This window comes from Emys orbicularis, chromosome 2 (assembly GCF_028017835.1).
Source record: "Emys orbicularis isolate rEmyOrb1 chromosome 2, rEmyOrb1.hap1, whole genome shotgun sequence".
Taxonomy (NCBI): domain Eukaryota; kingdom Metazoa; phylum Chordata; order Testudines; family Emydidae; genus Emys; species Emys orbicularis.
Window position 1 is genome coordinate 256334675 of NC_088684.1, and position 20896 is coordinate 256355570.

At 41.1% G+C, this 20896-nt stretch overlaps 1 protein-coding gene across 1 annotated transcript in view; it reads right to left on the reverse strand.

The window, feature by feature from the left end:
* The window catches only part of RUNDC3B (RUN domain containing 3B), a 162574-nt gene that overhangs the window by 42503 nt on the left and 99175 nt on the right, over positions 1–20896 (reverse strand). The window contains exon 8 of the mRNA XM_065399227.1: positions 18079–18236. Coding sequence (XP_065255299.1) covers positions 18079–18236 — 158 coding nt within the window. The remainder of the gene's footprint in view (positions 1–18078; positions 18237–20896) is intronic.

The window sequence follows — 20896 nt, forward strand, 5'->3', positions numbered from 1 at the left end:
ACGTTTAACTAAATTCAAAAATTCATATGCTTGTTTTGTTAAAATATTATATGTTTGCTGTTGAAGAAAAATATCCAGAATACATAACATTGTTGTTTTAGTTAAATAAAACAATTTAAATGTCTGTCTGGCGATGTTCTCCTACTACTACAGCATGGCAAGAAAATCCTCCAAATATTAATGATTAACCTGTTGAATTGGAGATAGTTCACCTCCCAATGACTTCATAAATATCTGCTTCAATTACCTTCAGTAAATGAAATAACCGATCATTCATTTTCTGATATAGCTGTAAAACTAATCTGAAAAGTTTTCACAATAAATCACTTTAAAAATGTATAGTGTATACCTTCTAAAAATGAAACCTACATCTATCTCTGAGTTGTGAAGAATATGTATTAAGGTTATAATAACTAACAAGAATGCACTTTTATGTAGAAACCTATGATTAAATCGAGTCTTCCTGACTAGTGATTTAAATCAATTTGATTTAAATCAAATCCACCCTGCACCCCCCACCTGCTGCGGCTAGGAGCTGCAGGGTACCCCCGCTGCCCATGGTGGCTGGGATTTTGGGGGCCCGCTGCCTCAGGCGGTGGGGTACCTCACAGCTCCCTACTGCTACAGGAGGTGGCAGGACCCTGCAACTCCCAGCCGCCGGGGCTGAAGTCACGGAGGTCTTTGGAAGTCACGGATTCCGCAACCTCCGTGACAAAATTGCAGCCTTACTTATCACCGTATTATCTTCTAGGTGTTTGCAAATTGCTTAATTATTTGCTCCATTATCTTTCCGGGTACTGAAGTTAAGATGACTGCTCTAAGAAGCAACAGAGGGTCCTGTGGCACCTTTAAGACTAACAGAAGTATTGGGAGCATAAGCTTTCGTGGGTAAGAACCTCACTTCTTCAGATGCAAGTAATGGAAATCTCCAGAGGCAGGTATAAATCAGTATGGAGATAACGAGGTTAGTTCAATCAGGGAGGGTGAGGTGCTCTGCTAGCAGTTGAGGTGTGAACACCAAGGGAGGAGAAACTGCTTCTGTAGTTGGATAGCCATTCACAGTCTTTGTTTAATCCTGATCTGATGGTGTCAAATTTGCAAATGAACTGGAGCTCAGCAGTTTCTCTTTGGAGTCTGGTCCTGAAGTTTTTTTTGCTGTAAGATGGCTACCTTTACATCTGCTATTGCGTGGCCAGGGAGGTTGAAGTGTTCTCCTACAGGTTTTTGTATATTGCCATTCCTGATATCTGACTTGTGTCCATTTATCCTCTTGCGTAGTGACTGTCCAGTTTGGCCAATGTACATAGCAGAGGGGCATTGCTGGCATATGATGGCATATATAACATTGGTGGACATGCAGGTGAATGAGCCGGTGATGTTGTAGCTGATCTGGTTAGGTCCTGTGATGGTGTTGCTGGTGTAGATATGTGGGCAGAGTTGGCATCGAGGTTTGTTGCATGGGTTGGTTCCTGAGTTAGAGTTGTTATGGTGCGGTGCGTGGTTGCTGGTGAGAATATGCTTAAGGTTGGCGGGTTGTCTGTGGGCGAGGACTGGCCTGCCTCCCAAGGTCTGTGAAAGTGAGGGATCATTGTCCAGGATGGGTTGTAGATCACTGATGATGCGTTGGAGAGGTTTAAGCTGAGGACTGTAGGTGATGGCCAGTGGAGTTCTGTTGGTTTCTTTTTGGGGCCTGTCTTGTAGCAGGAGGCTTCTGGGTACACGTCTGGCTCTGTTGATTTGTTTCTTTATTTCCTTGTGTGGGTATCGTAGTTTTGAGAATGCTTGGTGAAGATCTTGTAGGTGTTGGTCTCTGTCAGAGGGGTTGGAGCAGATGCGATTGTACCTCAGTGCTTGGCTGTAGACGATGGATCGTGTGGTGTGTCTGGGGTGGAAGCTGGAGGCATGAAGGTAGGCGTAGCGGTCGGTGGGTTTTCGGTATAGGGTGGTGTTAACGTGGCCATCGCTTATTTGTACGGTGGTGTCTAGGAAGTGGACCTCTCGTGTAGACTGGTCCAGGCTGAGGTTGATGGTGGGGTGGAAGCTGTTGAAATCATGGTGGAATTCTTCCAGGGTCTCCTTCCCATGGGTCCAGATGATGAAGATGTCATCAATGTAGCGTAGGTAGAGAAGGGGCGTGAGTGGACGAGAGCTGAGGAAGCGTTGTTCCAGGTCAGCCATAAAAATGTTGGCATATTGTGGGGCCATGCGGGTGCCCATAGCGGTGCCACTGGTCTGGAGGTATATATTGTCACCAAATTTGAAATAATTGTGCGTGAGGATAAAGTCACAGAGCTCAGCAATAAGTTGTGCTGTGTCATCATCAGGGATACTGTTCCTGACAGCTTGTATTCCATCTGTGTGTGGGATGTTTGTGTACAGAGCCTCTACATCCATGGTGGCTAGGATGGTGTTTTCTGGGAGGTCACCAATGCATTGTAGTTTTCTCAGGAAATCTGTGGTGTCACGGAGATAGCTGGGAGTGCTGGTGGCGTAGGGTCTGAGTAGGGAGTCCACATATCCAGACAGTCCTTCAGTGAGAGTGCCAATGCCCGAGATGATGGGGCGTCCAGGATTTCCAGGTTTGTGGATCTTGGGTAGTAGATAGAATAACCCCGGTCGGGGCTCTAAGGGTATGTTGATTTGTTCCTGTGTTAGTGTAGGGAGTGTCCTGAGTAGATGGTGCAGTTTCTTAGTGTATTCCTCAGTGGGATCTGAGGAAAGTGGCCTGTAGAATTTGGTATTGGAGAGTTGTCTGGCAGCCTCCTTCTGGTAGTCAGACCTGTTCATGATGACAACAGCACCTCCTTTATCAGCCTCTTTGATGATAATGTCAGGGTGGTTTCTGAGGCTGTGGATGGCATTGCGTTCTGCACGACTTAGGTTATGAGGCAAGCGATGTTGTTTTCCCACAATTTCTGCCTGTGCACGTCGGCGGAAGCATTCTATGTATAGGTCCAGACTGTCATTTCGACCCTCAGGAGGAGTCCATGTGGAGTTCTTCTTCCTGTGTTGTTGGTGGGAGGGTATCTGTGTATCAGTGCGCTGTTCAGTGTTATCTTGAAAGTATTCTTTGAGTCGGAGGCGGCGAAAGTAGGCTTCCAGATCACCGCAGAACTGTATCATGTTCGTGGGGGTGCTGGGGCAAAAAGAGAGTCCCCGAGATAGGACAGACTCTTCTGCTGGGTTGAGTGTGTAGCTGGATAAATTGACGATATTGCTGGGTGGGTTAGGGGTACCCCTGTTGTGGCCCCATGTGGCAGGTCGGATTTTAGACAGCTTACGGTCCTTTTTCCTTTGTAGAGAGGTGAAGTGTGTAATGTAGATCTACTGTCTTATTTTAGTAAAGTCCATTTGTGTGGAGGGTTGGTTATTTATGAAAGTCTCCAGGTTGGAGAGCTCTTTCTTGATGTTTTTCTGTTTGCTGTATAGGATGCTGATCAGGTGGTTCCTCAGTTTCTTTGATAGTGTATGGCATAATCTCTCACTGTGGTCTGTGCAGTATGTAGATAGCAATGGATTTTTCACCTTCAGTCCATTTGGTATGATGTCCATCCGTTTGCATTTGGAAAGGAAGATGATATCGGTCTGTATTTGTGCAAGTTTCTTCATGAGGTTGATAGATTTCCATTCCATACGGCTAAATGCAGTGCCTTGCATAGTGTCAAGTATCAGAGGGGTAGCCGTGTTAGTCTGAATCTGTAAAAAGCAACAGAGGGTCCTGTGGCACCTTTAAGACTAACAGAAGTATTGGGAGCATAAGCTTTCGTGGGTAAGAACCTCACTTCTTCAGATGCAAGTAATGGAAATCTCCAGAGGCAGGTATAAATCAGTATGGAGATAACGAGGTTAGTTCAATCAGGGAGGGTGAGGTGCTCTGCTAGCAGTTGAGGTGTGAACACCAAGGGAGGACTGCTTGTAATTCCCCGAGTTGTCCTTATTCCCCTTTTTATAGATTGGCACTATATTGCCCTTTTCCAGTCCTCTGGAATCTCTCCGGTCTTCCATGACTTTTTTGAAGATAATCTCTAATGGCTCAGATATCTCCTCAGTCAGCTCTTTGAGGATACTAGGATGTATTTCATCAGGTCCTGGTGACTTGAAGACATCTAACTTGAGTAATTTTTAACTTGTTCTTTCCCTATTTTAGCCTCTGATCTGACCTCATTTTCACTGACATTCACTATGTTAAACATCCAATCGCTACTAACCTTTTTGGTGAAAACCAAAACAAACAAAAAAAAGTATTTTAGCACTTCTGCCATTTCCACATTTTCTGTTATTGTTTCCCCCCCCCCCCCCATTGAGTAACAGGCTTACTCCGTCCTTGGTCTTCCTCTTGCTTCTCATGTATTTGTAGAATTTTTTTTGTAGAGAAAGGAAAGCAGTAGATCTAATCCACCTAGATTTCAGTAAGGCATTTGATACAGTTCCACATGGAAAATTATTAGTTAAATTGAGGAAGATGGGGATTAATATGAGAATTCAAAGGTGGATAAGGAATTGGTTAAAGGAAAGACTACAACAGGTCATACTGAAAGGTGAACTGTCAGGCTGGAGGGTGGTTACAAGTGGAGTTCCTCAGGGATCGGTCTTGGGACCTATCTTATTTAACATTTTTATTACTAACCTTGGCACAAAAAGTGCGTGCGCTAATAAAATTTGCGGGTGACACAAAGTTGGGAGGTATAACCAATACGGAGGAGGACCAGAATATCATACAAGAACATCTGGATGACCTTGTAAACTGGAATAATAGAAATAGGATTAAATTTAATAGTGGAAAGTCATGCATTTAAGAACTAACAACAAGAATTTTTGCTATAAGCTGCGGATTCATCAGTTGGAAGCAACAAAGGAAGAGAAAGATCTGGGTGTATTAGTTGATCACAGGAGGTTTATGAGCCATCAATGTGATGCAGCCATGAAAAAGGCTTTTGCAGTCCTAGGATGCATCAGGCGAGGTGTGATGTTATGAGTATAATATAATATCTCATTGAAAGGTGAGACAGGGCCAGAAAGAGTTAATTAACTCACAGACTGACCTGACCCATGGCAGAACTTTAAAAACTTGTTAGGAAGATATGTAAATTAATAGAGCTTTGAAATGCAAGCCTGCATTGTTAGAGATAGAAGGGTAGATGTTTGCTTACATCACAAAACCTGAGCAAACAAGTCTTGTCTATTGCTATAGCTAGCTTTGATTCAAAGATCAAAAAAGGAATATTAACATTTATGATGACACTTGAGTGAAATAGTATTATTGTCTATATGTCTCTTTGAAGGTTGTGATAAACTGTATATGGACTGTTTAATGGATAAATTACACCATGCTAATTGCCAGGATGTTTGGGAGACAGAAGATTAAGCTTATTCTCTCAGGCCAAGAGGCTGCTGGAAAATGTATAAAAACCCTGGGACACCATCCTGTTTTATCTCAGATTTGCTTTGGGTTTCAAGAAGGGGAAACCCTAAGCCATAGGAACTGAGATCCCCAGTCACTGACTGGAGTCACCCTGAATATGGACATTGGACTATAACCTATAGACCAATTTTAAAAAGTTTTGGCAACTACAAACTCACCATCTCTGCTATGTATCTGGACCTCAAGAAATTGAACTTGAGTCTGTATGTATATTGATTTTTCAACCAACTCTCTCTTTTCTTTTTTAATAAATTTTAGTTTAGTTAATAAGAATTGGCTATAAGCGTGTATTTTGGGTAAGATCTAAGTTATTATTTGACCTGGGTTTGTGGCTGATCCTTTGGGATTGGGAGAACCTTTTCTTTTATATGATGAGATAAGATTTTCAAAATTTATCATCATATGTTTGACATGTGTGTCTGGATCGAGGCCTGAGACTGGGTACTTCAAGGGAACTGCGTTATTTGGACTTCCGAGTAACCAGTGAGGTAATATAGAAGCTGTTTTGTGCTGGCTTGGTAAATCTAAGTATTGGAATATCCACCAGCTTTTGGGGTTTGTCTGCCCTGTTCTGTTTGCAGTTCACCCTAATTGAGTGACCTCAGCTGGCTCTCACGGGCACCATCGTCACACGGGGTATTTCCAGTAGAGACAGGGAAGTGTTAGTACCATTATACAAGGCACGGCTGAGACCTCATCTGGAATACTGTGTGCAATTCTGGTCTCCCATGTTTAAGAAAGATGAATTCAAACCTGAACACGTGCAGAGAAGGGCTACTAGGATGACCCAAGGAATGGAAAACCTATCTTATGAGAGGAGACTCAAAGAGTTTGGCTTGTTTAGCCTAACCAAAAGAAGGCTGAGGGGAGATATGATTGTTCTCTATAAACACATCAGAGGGACAAATACCAGGGAGGGAGAGGAGTTATATAAGTTAAGCGCCAATGTGGACACAAGAACAAGTGGATATAAACTGGCCATCAAGAAGTTTAGGCTCAAAATTAGGTGAAGGTTTCTAACCATCAGAGGAGTGAAGTTCTGGAACAGCCTTCCGAGAGAATAGTGGGGGCAAAAACCCTAACTGGCTTCAAGACTGCAGTTAATAAGTTTATGGAAGGGGTGGTATGATGGGACTGTCTACAATGGCATGTCGCCCATCAGCGACTGCCAGTAGCAAAAATCCCCAACAGCTGAAGATGGGACACTAAATGGGGAGGGTTCTGAGTTACTATAGAGAATTCTTTCCCAGGTATCTGCCTGGTAGGTCTTGCTCACATGCTCAACTGCCATATTTGGGGTTGGGAAGGAATTTTTCTCCGGGTTAGATTGGCAGAGACCCTGGGTTTTTTTTTTCCTTCCTCTGCAGCATGAGGCATGGGTCACTTGCAGGTTTAAACTAGTGTAAACGATGAATTCTCTGTAACTTGAAGTCTTTAAATCATGATTTGAGGACTTCAGTAACTCAGCCAGAAGTTAGGGTTCTATTTCAGAAGTGAATGGATGAGGTTCTGTGGCCTGCAATGTGCAAAAGGTCAGACTAGAGGATCACAATGGTTCCTTTTGACCTTAAAGTTTGATTCTAACTATGGCAGCTGGCATGGGCTTATTTAATAACTATATTGTATCACTACTTCTCAAATACAATATTCCCATGATTTTTTTCTCCATCTAAGTTAAACATAAGTAGCATATACAGTATAAATAGTGTATATGCAAAAACAGAAAAATGTAGTTCATTTACAAAAAAGTTTAAATAAATCTATTAATAGTTGATGAAGAGGCAACATACTGTATATACTGCCTTAATTTAACTTTCAGTAGAAAGAAAAACATTAACTAACATCTTACCATACAAGTCCTAAAATTACAGATTCGTAGTATAAAACGTATCTATGTTAACTTCTTCTTTTTTCCCCATAAACGTATATTACGGAGTAAAATGCTTACAATATTAATGAAGATCACATTACAGGATTAAAATGCCAGTGACTTTGCAGCATTATTAACTTAGGCTAAATTTGAACAAGTTGTCTACATGTACTCTATTACTAATCTTCTGAGCCATACAGTCCCATCCCCTCTTTTCTATGTAATAGAATCTTCAGGTCCTCACTTCATAGAGATTAAAAGACCATTACCAAGCAGGAGAGTTTAAGGATTAAAATATCAATATTTTGTAGACAAAGAGATTCTAAAAAACCGCCTTGCCAAAATGAGTAACTGTTTTGTCGGAGTCCAGATAGTCAGTAAATACTGACAAAGGAGGAAAATCCAGGAATCCGCACAACACTTGTCTTTTGTGGGAATGTACCTTTCATGAGTGATTGAAGTGACTATTTAACCCACAGCCAAATGTGCTCTGAGGCATTCAAAAGGCAGATGTTTTTGATTATCCATTTTGAAAGGCCTTGCTTATAGATTGTAAGTGTACTAGACTTAACCATAATCTAAAAATTCTATAAGCAGGATACATATTGTATAACTAGGACAGTTTATCAAATGTTAACTTCTGAGTGAGATATAATAGCCTTCTTGCTATTCTGTTTATGTACAATATCCTCACCTCTGGAAGAAAGAAATAAAAAAAAAAATACCACCATGAAAATGACTGAAATGGAAGCTGAAAGACAACTTGTGAAGGAAGAGGGAATTTGTATATACCGTCATCTTGTTATGGCAATCTATATATAAACTGGTCTACAGGAAGCCCTTACAAATTTTCTCATTCATCAGGCAGCCAACACAATAAAGAAAAACCACCTTAAAAAGAGAAATCGAATCTACATTTACACGTTGAGAAAGCCACATTAAGAAAAATCAAGGCAAGTACTCAGCATACTAAATAAAAATATAAGGAACTGAGGAAGACCAGAAGTCAGTACAAGGGATTTAAAATAGACATTGCTGTGATGGGTTGGGTCACAGAAACTCCCTTAAGACTGTCACTAGATGTGCTGGGATACCACTGAGAACAAACCCCCTGCCAGAAGAGGCTTCCCTCCACTCTTGTCTTGCTGAGTTAGACACTCCAGTCAGCTTCAGCACAGACCCAGGAGGTTGGGACATGCCCCCCTGCAGTTCACTTAAACAGATCCACTGAGCTCAGGAGCTTCTTAGTTAACAGAGACTTTCCCAGCACCCAGTATTCAGTCTTTCTGGGAGCCTAGATTCCAAATAAATCCATTTTACTCTGTATAAAGTTTATATAGGGTAAACTCATAGATTATCCACCCTCTATAACACTGATAGAGAGATATGCACAACTGTTTGCTCCCCCAGGCATTAAATTACTTACTCTGGGTCAATTAATAAGCAAAAAAGTGATTTTATTAAGTATAAAAAGTAGGATTTAAGTGGTTCCAAGTAATAACAGACAGAACAAAGTAAGTTACCAAGCAAAATCAAACAAAACACACAAGTCTAAGCCTAATACATTAAGAAACTGATTACAGATGAAATCTCACCCCCAGAGATGTTCCAATAAGCTTCTTTCACAGACTGGACTTCTTCCTAGTCTGGGTCCAGCAATCACTCACACCCCTGTAGTTACTATCCTTTGTTCCAGTTTCTTTCAGGCATCTCTTGGGGGTGGAGAGGCCATCTCTTAAGTCAGCTGAAGACAAAATGGAGGGGGCTCCAGGGCCTTTTATATTCTCTCTCTTGTGGGCGGAAACCCCTTTGTTTTCCTGTGCAAAATCACAGCAACAAGATGGAGTTTGTAGCCACCTGGGCAAGTCACATGTCCATGAATGATTCAGCTTTTTGCAGGCCGACACCATTGTTTACATGTTAGTTTGAACGTTCCCAGGAAAGCTCAGATGTGGATTGGTGTTTCCCAAAGTCCATTGTCAGTTAAGTGTTTCTCGATAGGATTATTCTCAGTAAGTGCCCATTCTCAAGAAGCTGACCAAATGCTTCACTGAAGCTACTTAGAGTCAAACACATTGAGATACAAGTACATAGCCAACATTCATAACTTCAGATACAAAAATGATACACACATACAGACAGTATAGTCATAACCAGCAAATTACAACCTTTCCATAGACACCCCACTTGACCTCCTCTGTACAAGAGCTGGTGCAACGTAACAATTGCCAACCTGAAAAGAATGTGTCTGAAAAAAGGAAAATGTTCCTAATGTAAATTGAGTTTACACAACCTGTCTCCCTAAAGGGATTTAGGGAAAGGAGGATTAGTATTCTGAATTTTGCCATATTAGGAAATGAATTTAGCAGCAAGATCAAATACTGGACTGTATCTCCCAATTTCTATGGAGTGAGGAAATAAAGTAATTAAATAGTTAGCTAGGCAAACTGAGTTTATTATACTGAAACTGTTTAAGGACTGAATTTCCTTTGAGAATCTTGCAAGAAGAATCCCTAAAAAATGGACAGTAATAAGTGCTATATCTCTCTCTATATATAGATAGATAGATAGATATAAAAAGATGCTTTACCTATTGTTCCAGAGAATTTAGCATTCCTAGAAAGATAAGATTACAAAGGCCATGGCAACCCAGACTTAACAGTGATGTGGGGCTGAAAGAATATGGTACAAGAATTAAACAGGGCCTTGAATCAGTTCCAGAATAACCATATATTTTGGTAACTGAACCATTGTCAAAAATCCTTTAGACAAGATGTAGACAGATGTCTCCCCCAAAGGTACAGAAAAATCAAAGCCTCCAAAATCTGATCCAAAACAAGTTCTTGCTAGAATAAGCTGCAAAATAAAAAGCTCTTGATAATGGACATTCAGAATCCTTTGTACTTTGCTGCACGATCAAGAATAATACCCTAGGGTTATAATATTTTGGTTTTGTTGTCCTCATAGAGATGTTTGTAATATAGAGTAGCGTTTATGATTCCTTTTCTAATTTCCCTGCTCATTCCTAAAACACTGAACAGGAGTATGATGGTTTAACTGCCTTTTCCTTCAACAGAATGAAACACATTTTAGGGAAGAAGAGGATGAACTTTTAGTGTCCTTAATGGAATCCTGCCCTCTTAATTAATAATTGAGCCATTAGCAACTCATAGGTTATAGTGCAGCTGGATTCAGTTATTTTTCATCTAGGACTTCTTGTATTTTTATGCTTTTCCTATTTTGACTAAAATGTGTTGTATCAAAAAAATTAAAGGGTCGAATTATACCCTTCACTTGTATATACAGAGCAGTGGACCTGGAGGACACAATTAGGAATGCCACCCGTGCTGCATCATTACCTTCAGTCATAAAGGACCACAGCAGAGGATCAGGATCCATCCATAAAAAAGGAAGTAAAAGAAAAATCGACATACTGCAGACAGATAATTACGAATCATGCACACAGAGGGAAGTGAGGAATGGGATTATTACAATGTTATTTTAATTATTATAGTGCTAGGAATCTGTATTTCCAGCTACTCACTGTTCACAGATTCTTCTACAAACAGGAATTAAGACTTTAAAATGTGTGCCATTCTTTCAGGCCTGGATCCTCAAGATGTTCTTGATAGGTGGTAAAATCAAATAGGGAGGTAGAGAGTCAGTCATTGGAGGAGATTTTTAGTTCCTCCTTCTAGGAAGACAAGGTTTCAGCTTCTTTTCAAAAGGCATTATTTATCTTTCTTCAAGAAACTCTTGACTCTGCAAATATCACCTTTATCAACTGGTCTTTAACCTTCCTTTTTGGTAAGACTGAAAAAGCAAGACAGACAACTCTGGCAATACACTGAATGATAAAGCTTAAGCATTTGTATGCGTTTATTTAGATCCGTCAGCATCTTTTGGAACAATTTGACCACAAGGTATTGCCAATGCTTCTGCAGACTATAGCTGGGATATATGGAGCACCTCAGATGCTTTGTTTGTATTTTCTTTTGGAGAGAAACAAGAGAGCAACACTGAGTAAATGATGAGAGTGCTCATGCAGACATTCAAAGGATTCCAGTTCATCATCCCTTCTATCCAATGCGTACATAAGCTTCCTGAGGAGACAGGCAGGCATTATAGACTGAAGCATGTAGATGATGTCCATATGTAGATGAATTTCTCATCTCCTTTTCACAGGATCTGGATAACTGTTTGGCTTTTCCAGTGTCTAACAAATCGTTGCTGGGATAAGACCTAGCTTGTTGAAGCACAATCTGGATAAAATGGGGGTTTATGATGATGCATCTAGAAAGCAACTGTAAGAAATGAAAAATTATAAACATTCCTTCAACAAAATAAGCCCTCTTATCTTTTGGTAGTTTAAATTAGATCTTGTCTCTTGCTGGATCCATAGCTGTTACCAGATATCAAGTCAGCAGCAGTCATCAGTGCTGGTGAGAAAGCTGTAATCTTTTCTTTCAGATGCAAACCTACCCATAGATCCAGGCTTTTCCCACCTCTGTAGTGGATTACTGCAATTTACATTGATTAACAAGTGAAGACCACTTGGAAATGTCAGCTAATATAAAATATATCTGTGGGCTTTCATTAGCTGTGCTTCTCACGGGGAATATATTAAGTCTGTTCTTTGTGATCTACATGGGCTTGAATTTGTTTCTGGAAATAATTCATGCTACTTATTTTGATGTATAATATTTCTACATGGTTTGGGTCCCAGCTACCTTAGACTACCCATCTCCGTGTGTGATACTATGGCAGTTAGTGAGCTGTTCAAGTGAGCTGTTCAAGCTTACTAGCCTCCAGGTTAAAGAAGAGCTGAGGACAGGATGATTTTAATAGAAATCAACTGTGGTGGTATTAAAGACGGGGCCCTTAACTTTGGGATGTGCCCCCTTTTAGCACACAAAAAACTCAAGTTTGCTAACCTTTGGGGCATGCTGTCATGCTTAGTTTTTCCTACTATGTTTTTGATAAATTGTTTTGTGGGAGAGGTGGATGTTCTACTAATCTAGTTTACAATATTCTTAATGTAGTAAAAAGTTGTTTGTATATATGCTTACAGCCTCGGACAGTCACATTTTATAAATATTAAATACTGAAAAAATCTGCAAGGATTTAGGGAACAATTGAAGAAAACCAGGCATAGGATATTCGTTAGATGAATTAACAGTTCATTGATCATTTCTGCATTCTGTGTATGGCACTGAGATTTAATATATATTTAATAATGAAAGATGGAGGTTCCCAACTAAATATTTTAAGCCAACCATTCACTGTGAGAAGCAAAATATAACAAAAATCATATCCAAACGATACTTTTTTTGCTTTAAAAAGGGTGTTATTTTGAAGTGTAGTTTCTTTATAACATTAATAATGTAATGAAATAAAACCCTAGTGTGATGCACTGTATCCAATGTTACATCCTGTACTCCATGTTCACCACTTTCATATGGCTATGAGATATTTTGTACAAAGTATGCTTTGTGAGATATCATTTGAAAACTCATAATCTGCTGAAAATTATTGTCCTGTTAAAATGCATGTAAGAACATTGTGTGTAAAAGCTATGAGATTTTACTATATGTTTGTTACTGAAGTATGTTGTAATTCTGGGGAACACCCACAGACTAGCTCCTCATAGACAAACAAAGAACTGACCACAGGTGTTAGAAAACTATTAACTGATAAAACCACCATTCACCAGCAGGGGAGACAGTAAGAATTTACATGTCATCTCCGAGACAGCTCAAACTTCATGTACACAGAAGGTGAAAGCAAGAAATTTATAATTCACCTAAAAGATGTTTTGAATCTCATATATACAGGCTGTGACACTGTATGGAATCTGGGAGACACTTGAGGATATTATGAACATTAATATTTTAAAACTGCAATGAGTTATGCCAGATATACCATGTAAGGTATCTGCAAAAATGTTATAATTTGCTAAATATGATCATCGCATTTCTGTGTTTGTATCATCTTTGTATTATGGGTTATAGATATATATGTATGTCTGTATTACAAAACTTGTGCTATGTTTCCGGGTGACACTCCCAGACAGTTTGGCATCAGCACTGCCTGGCCTGCTTGATGGCCCATTATGGCTACAAAACTGACCCATTGAGAGAAGGCAAGGGATGCCTTATGACTCAGCAAGGCATGCAGGGGCATGCCTATGGACAGAAAAGGCTTCCAAGCCATGTGCTGGGCAGCTTGTGTTTGAAACAAAGAAAGCACAAGCTGCATGACAAAAGACTATAAAAGACAGCTGCATCTTCTCCATCTTGTCTTCAATCCTGCTTCTTACCTCTGGAAGAACTTTGCTATAAACTGAAGCTCTGAACAAAGGACTGAATGACCCATCCAAGCTGTGGATGTGTTCCAGAGGGACTTTCAAGCCAGCAAACTCACTAATACTGCTAGGAACCTGATGGACTTTTAAGTTTTCGTATGTATGTGACTGTTTTACCATTTAACATCTCTCTTCTTGTTCTTTCTTTTTTCTTTATAATAAACCTTTAGTTTTAGACACTAAAGGATTGGCTGGCAGCGTGGTATTTTGGGTAAGATCCAAACCTATACTGACCTGGTAACATGGTTGACCCTCTGGGGTCAGAAGAACATTTTGTATATGTGAGCAGAGTTGTTTAAATAACTTCTCATTGTAGTGGATCTACGTGCTGATTGGGAGCCAGAGGACTGGAATGCAATAAAGGGGGCTGTGTGATTTCTTTTTTTGCTTCTTGATAACCAGTGTGGGAGATCAGAAGCACAGTTGGTGACTGGTTGGAGAGTTTAACTTCAGTGTTACCCGCCAGTCTTGGCAGTATCTGTTCTCCCTTTTGCAGCCTGCCCTGACCTTGGCATTTCCAGTGAGGGCTGCCCCAGGCACCACCAGTCACACAGGGGATGTTTTGTCTACACCCCAGCTGGGGGTAATCCTCAGAGGGGGAAAAGGTATAGGAATGGAGAACTCACAACCCACAAACTACCTCTTTCCCCCATCTCTGCTCACGGCAGCTACAACGCTTGGAAGAAAAAAGGAAGCTTTTGGAATTAGGGGAAGGGGTCTTAGCTGGAAGGCTTTCCAGCTAGTATAGACTGCTGTAAACTTTTGGGTGAGAAAAAAAAAAAACTTTGTTGTTGTTGTTTTCAAGATTACTTAGCTTGGTAAAATTTAGGAATTAGCTTGCATTTTTAAACTTATTTCTTTTGTAACCAGTCCTGACTAATATGCCTTATCGCTTATAATCACTGAAAATCTCTCTCTCTATTTAATAAACTTGTTTTGCTGTTTTATCTAAACAAGTGTGTTTGATTGATGTGTTTGGGAAATTTCTACTCAGGTCAACAGGGCTGGTGCATACTCATTACCCTTTGTTGGAATGATGGACTAATTTCGGCGGGGAGGGTACGGTTGGGACTGAGGGATATGCAGATTTCACCCTGTATATATTCATGGCTGGCTGGGCATAGCATTCATGTATTCATCTGGGAGTGACTTTACATGCTATTCACTAGCAAAGGAGAGTAAAAGGCATCCAGGCTGGAGAGCTAAGGGATACAACAGTTCAGGTCACACCCAGAAAAAATATAGCAGTTGCTATCTGGAAATAGGAACAGAATACATAATAAATAGGAGCTGGCACATTAAGCTGACTCAAGAAGAGGCCCTTCGTATGTCCACTGTGGAGTGCACTGTTCTTAAAATAAACAACTTTCACCTCTCATAGCACTACGACTTTATCTTTTACGGCTGATCCTTTTGTATCCTTCATGTACAATTTCAGATTTAGCACACACTTACAAAGATACCTTTTAAAAATATTCTTGAATAAAGGCAAGGAAATGGAAAGCCTAATGTTTCAAATTGGTGCACGCAACTGTCTAAAAGATCAAGATCAAAGGCAACCTAAAATGTATTTAGCCTTATTTTCAGCTGTAATAAAATGGTAATAAAGTTAAAGCAGTGAAATTCACTACTTGAGCAAAAACATTAGCAGAGCAGAACAGTTTCATTAAAAAGAAAACAAACAGACTGTTTTTATAATATAGTAGCACTTTCCATTAATATAGCAAAGGGCCTTAAAATCAAAGATCTGAAGGTGCTTTACAAACATTAATATGTTCTGCCTCAACACCTATATGAATTAGGGAAGTATTACCATCCCAAGCTTATTTATGGCTGTTAGTAAAAGAAACTGCAGCACACATTTCACTACTTTAATATTCTAATAGTAAGGATGGGGGGAGATGAGGAAGGACATAAAACTAAGGGTACGTCTACACTACCTGCCGGATCGGCGGGTAGTGATCGATATATCGGGGATCGATTTATCGCATCTAGTGTAGACGTGATAAATCGAACCCGGATCGCTCTGCCATCGACTCCTGTACTCCATCACGGCGAGAGGAGGAAGCGGAGTCGACGGGGGAGCAGCAGTCGACCCCGCGCCATGAGGACACGAGGTAAGTCGACCTAAGATACGTGGACTTCAGCTACGCTATTCTCGTAGCTGAAGTTGCGTATCTTAGGTCGATCCCCCGCCCCCCAGTGTAGACCAGGCCAAAGATACCTGTCTGTACTTGGAGTTCTATAAACACAGGTTCAATCATTTCATAATGTTAATAGCAACTGGCCAAATTAATGCTTTAACGCAGGCAAACTAAGGTAACAAGGCTGTTTAGGTGCCCTGCCAACTCAGTTTCTGTTTAACCATGAAGCAAAGATCAAGGGTGGGCAAATATGGAGGAAATATGTTTAGAGAATGCCAGTTGCTGCTAGTTTTCACCCTCAGGTTCCTCCTCCAAGTCATTTTCTCTGCCCTTCCTCTAACTCTCTGGGTTGAGTAACTAACTGAATTTGCAAACTCATTTTTGGGAGAGTAAATCTAACAGATTTGCTGCATTCACAACATTAATATGTGTAAAATTGTACATGGATCTCTAAGTAGCTGCCTTACATTTATGAAAGGAGATTTAGCCCACTGCCCCAACAATGGCATTGCAAATGGCCATATAAGGCGGGATTTTTTTGTTTTAAAGAGCACCACATAATCGTACTCCAGAATCTAAGCTAGCTAACACTCCAAGAGAAAAACAAATGAAGGTTGAGTTTTTCAAAACAGTGCCGAATTTAGCCACACATTTTCCCTTTATACTGAGCACCCATAACTCCAGTGGAAATCAGTGGGAACAACAGATGTTTAGTGCCTTCAAATATCAAACTAAACCAAAGTTGGCACCTTCAAAATCAGTAGCCACTTTTGAAAGTTTTGCTCTAGGAGACGAAAGACCAGTTATTAGCCACAACTGCTAAACTGTGGGTCAGTAACAGAATTTTAGTACAGGCAGTTCTCACACAGCTTGCAGCCAGACTTTCTCTAGTCCTGATCTGAGAAAATGAAGGGGCGGAAAAACCCTCTAGGAGCCTTGAAATCATCACAAATGAAATACAAATTATTCTGTGAAACTCAGCAGGGATGCACAAGTTACAAACATCAGCAATTCCATGTTCTAATAGAAGGTGGAAGAAAAACATTTTTTTTATTAACTAGACAACTTTAAATGCATAGAGTGAGATTCAGGGCTGCACCTCTAAGAGGCACAGCCCAGGAGAAGCCTAAAGGTGCCTTTAAGCCACCCTTGAAATCTCCCAGATCCTAGGCTACTCCAGGGGCCAAAGTGGACACTGGTGTAACTTATGACTCCGCTGTGGACGCTGCCCAGAATCTCCACAGTGCTATGTGCTGTTGCCCTGCCCATCACCCAGCTATATCCCAGCATACCCTATGTCAGAGCTCACACAATGTCTTCAGAAGAGATCCTGAGGCTGTTGTCCTTATTTCCTTTCCCTGGGGGAATTCTCCCATCGTTGGAGGCAGGTTATCTGACCCAGAGAAGGATGGTTCAGTGGTTAGGGCACTAGACTGGGATTTGGAGACCCAGGTTTAGTTTTTGCTCCACAACAGACTTCCCGTGTGACCATAGTAAGTCATTTATTCTCTCTGTGTCTCATTTCCACATCTCTAAAATGGGGATGATAGTACTTCTGTACTCCACAGGGATGATGAGAGGATAAATACATTAAAAATTGTGAGGCTCTCAGATGCTATAGTAATGGGGGCCACATAAGTACTTAAAGGGGCTTTAATTTATCTATCTTATGTTGTTCCAGCCCTTTTATCTGACATAAAAGCATGGGTGAGAAGCCCATGGTGTGTCAAATAATGAAGCCCTCAGTGCTAGCAGAACTGCTTCTAGTGTTTCAGAGCACCATAGAAACAGAATAGAATAGTAAAGCAGGAGGTGTATTTGTGAAGGAGAAATACCTTTTTCCCCAATAAATGAAAATTTTACTACATCCAAAATAATGTTTTGCCTCCCACAAAATGTTTTGCATTACAGAATTTAAACCTAATAATGATAAAATGCAGTATAGCAATTTTAATTAGAAAAATGCATGATGAAATAAATAGGAATGACTATTTTCAGTTAATCTGTCTTAGATCTTTAAGTAGTTGCTTTTTTAAATTTCTTACAATTTTAGTATTCTATACTATTGCAGGGCAGCTGTCTTTGAATATAAAATTTGTCAGCTGATGAAAAATTATTCCACATTTATAAAAAGGAGAACTACTTCAATTTCTTCAAGATTAAGTCTTACTTGTTTTCATGGGACCAGAAATTCATATAAATCATAGAGGAAAATACAGGAAACCAGAGAGATGTTGTTACTACTCTAGCAAAGTTTCTCCATCACAGTCTAACTTACAGCTGGTCCTGCAGCTCTACAATTATGTACTCCAGCTGTTCCTTCTCCATTTTATGGGCTAGATCCATATCTTCAATCCTCTGTAGCAGTAGTTTGTTTTGTGAGACAGATTCAGCCAGCTGGGTTTCTCTAAGGCGTACTAGCTCTTCAAGATAACCCTGAAAATGCAGAAAAACAAAAACCTTTAGAGAATAAGAAATGGTTACTCACTGTATGCAGTAACTGTGGTTCTTTGACATGTGTCCCCCTATGGGTGCTCCACTTCAGGTGCGCTGGCATCCCCTGCACGTTTGATCGGAGATTTCGCATAGCAGTGTCCATTAAGCCCATGCATGTGTATTTCTCAATTTCGTGCTCCGTGCCGTTGTTATATAGCACTGCACAGGTGAACCAACCTCAGATCCTTCTGTACTGCAAAGCTCCACAGCAGAAAACGCCAAAGCAAAGGGGAAGGAAGGCAGTTAATGAAGCATCCAAAGGAAGACAAATCTCAAAGAACCAGTTACTGCACAGGGTGAGTAACCTGCACAGAGTGAGTAACCATTTCTTTTTCTTCAAGTAGTGTCCCTATGGGTGCTCAAGTCTAGATAACTAACTAGCAGTTTCCTCTAAGGAGGAGGGGGCTTCAACATCAAGTCCAATATCGAAGAAAATATAGCTGAGCTAAACCCAGCATTGGAAGCAGAGTCATGAGCAGTGTTCCCTCTAATTTTTCCTACCCACATGGAATGAATTTTGTTATGTGCACCAATATGGAGGTGATGTGTGACATCTGGGGTAGGACCGGGGATGAGAGGCTCAGGGCTGTGGCAGAGGATTGGATGCAGGGGGTGAGGGCTCTGAGGGGGGACTGGGGATGAGGGATTTAGGGTGCAGGAGAGTACTCCAGGGCTACGGCGGGGAGAAAGGACTCCCCCCAGCTCTCTCTCCCCCCACAGGAGCACCTGGGCTAGTGGGGGGGGGGGGTGGAAGAGGCGCCTCTCCCCGCCCTGGCAGCTCTGTGGCTGGGGCTGCAGGATAGGCATCCACACCGGAGGAGGGCCGCCCTGGCCGCAGCTGGGTCTGGGCCGTTCTGCCAGCCTGGGTCCGGGACGCAGCAGAGTTGGAGCCGGGGGAGGGGCGCCCCGGCCGCAGCAGGTTGGAGGGAGGGACACCCCTTCCCTGTCCGCAGAAGGTCCCAGGCGGGTTCCCTGAGCGCCTGTGCGGCGCTAAACAGGCAGCTACGCGGCCGCGCAGCTTACAGGCAACTTAGGTCATGAGTTATTGCATAATACTCAAACATATGTATAGAGGTCTACATATTTCCATGATGGGAACATTATTGTGAAAGGCTGTAGAGGCTTAGAATGAGTGTGTGTGTTTGAGGGTGCTTGGATATTACAAGATTGGTAGAAAGAACTAATGCAGTTGGAAAGTCTGTTTAGAGACTGCAGACCCTTTTGATCTGTCTGCAATCAAGACAAATAATTTGGGAGTCTTTCTGAAAGGTTTAGTCCTATCAAGATAGAAGGCCAGGGCTCTCCTGACATCAAATGTATAACAGCGCCTCTTCTTTGCTTAGGTGAGGTTTAGGGTAGAGGACCAGAAGATGAACGGGTTGGTTAATATGGAACTCAGAAGATATTTTTGGTAAAAGCTTGCGTAGGAGCAGGATTACACAGTCCTGCCAGTTGATGTTTATAGTTACCAGTCCAGAGTCTGGATCAATCTAGTGACCAGCAGATTGGTCACAGAGGGGAGCCAGGCTCTGTCGGTCGCGATCCAATGCTCCCAGAGTTTTGGCAAGATGAACCCAAAGTCCCATGGCCTAGCACCCTGTTCTTACAGTTTTGTTGTTGTTGTTGAAGTCTATGGATTTTGCTGTGTCAGTTTTGTGACCGATTACTTCTTAATTGGTGTTATCTTTTGATGTTAACATTCCAAAACACCGCCGAGAGGGTTATTCTGTCCTGGTTTTGATTTAATCAATTGTCTTGTCTTAAAGGGTCGTCAATCTGCCCTTCCTTAATTATTGATGCACGTTGATGGTTCTCTGGTGGTGGTAAGTTTTTTCACTCCTTCTTCCTTGACCATCTGGCTATAACAATGGCCTTCACACCTTATCTTTTTCTGATGCATACATTCCTCATTCACACAAACAATCTTTTACAGAGACCTTTAAAGGTATACAAACAGCAGTGTTTTTTGCTCAACATAAAGGACATTGTAAATTAAACTTAAGGATTATTCTGGTTTGTTCCTGCCTTAACATCAGTACGGACACTGGCAGTCTGTCAGATGCATTTCTACCAATGTCCCAGAGGGTCATTTTTTTCTGCTATTCAAAAAGGGTGGCTGGCAGGATAATTAAATCCTACATTAATTCTTATGGTACAAATATAAAATCCTGCTCCTACACCTGGGATGTGGTCGTACTGTTGACCTTGTCCTTGAAAAATATTGTGAAAGGTGGGTATGCCATAAGGGCCTTTATTTCCCCAACTTGTCAAGACAACATGATACCTATCAGAAAAAAATGGTGGAGTGAGCAGGAAACCATCAGTTCAAATGGTGATCTTGAAAGGCATTTAAGAACCAGACTGAGGTCCCAAACTAGAGTAGGACTAGTGGAAAGAGACTTTTGAGCCTCCTGAGGAACCTCATTGTTGTTGGGTAGACAATTATGGAATAACCTTCTACTGGAGAATGGAAAGCCATGATGGTTGCTAAGTGGATTCTAATGGACCTCAGCAAGAACTCCAAGTTTTTAGTTCTAAGGTGCAGTCCAGTATATCTGGCAGTGATATGGTTATTGGTAGAATGTGTTTGAGGTCACACC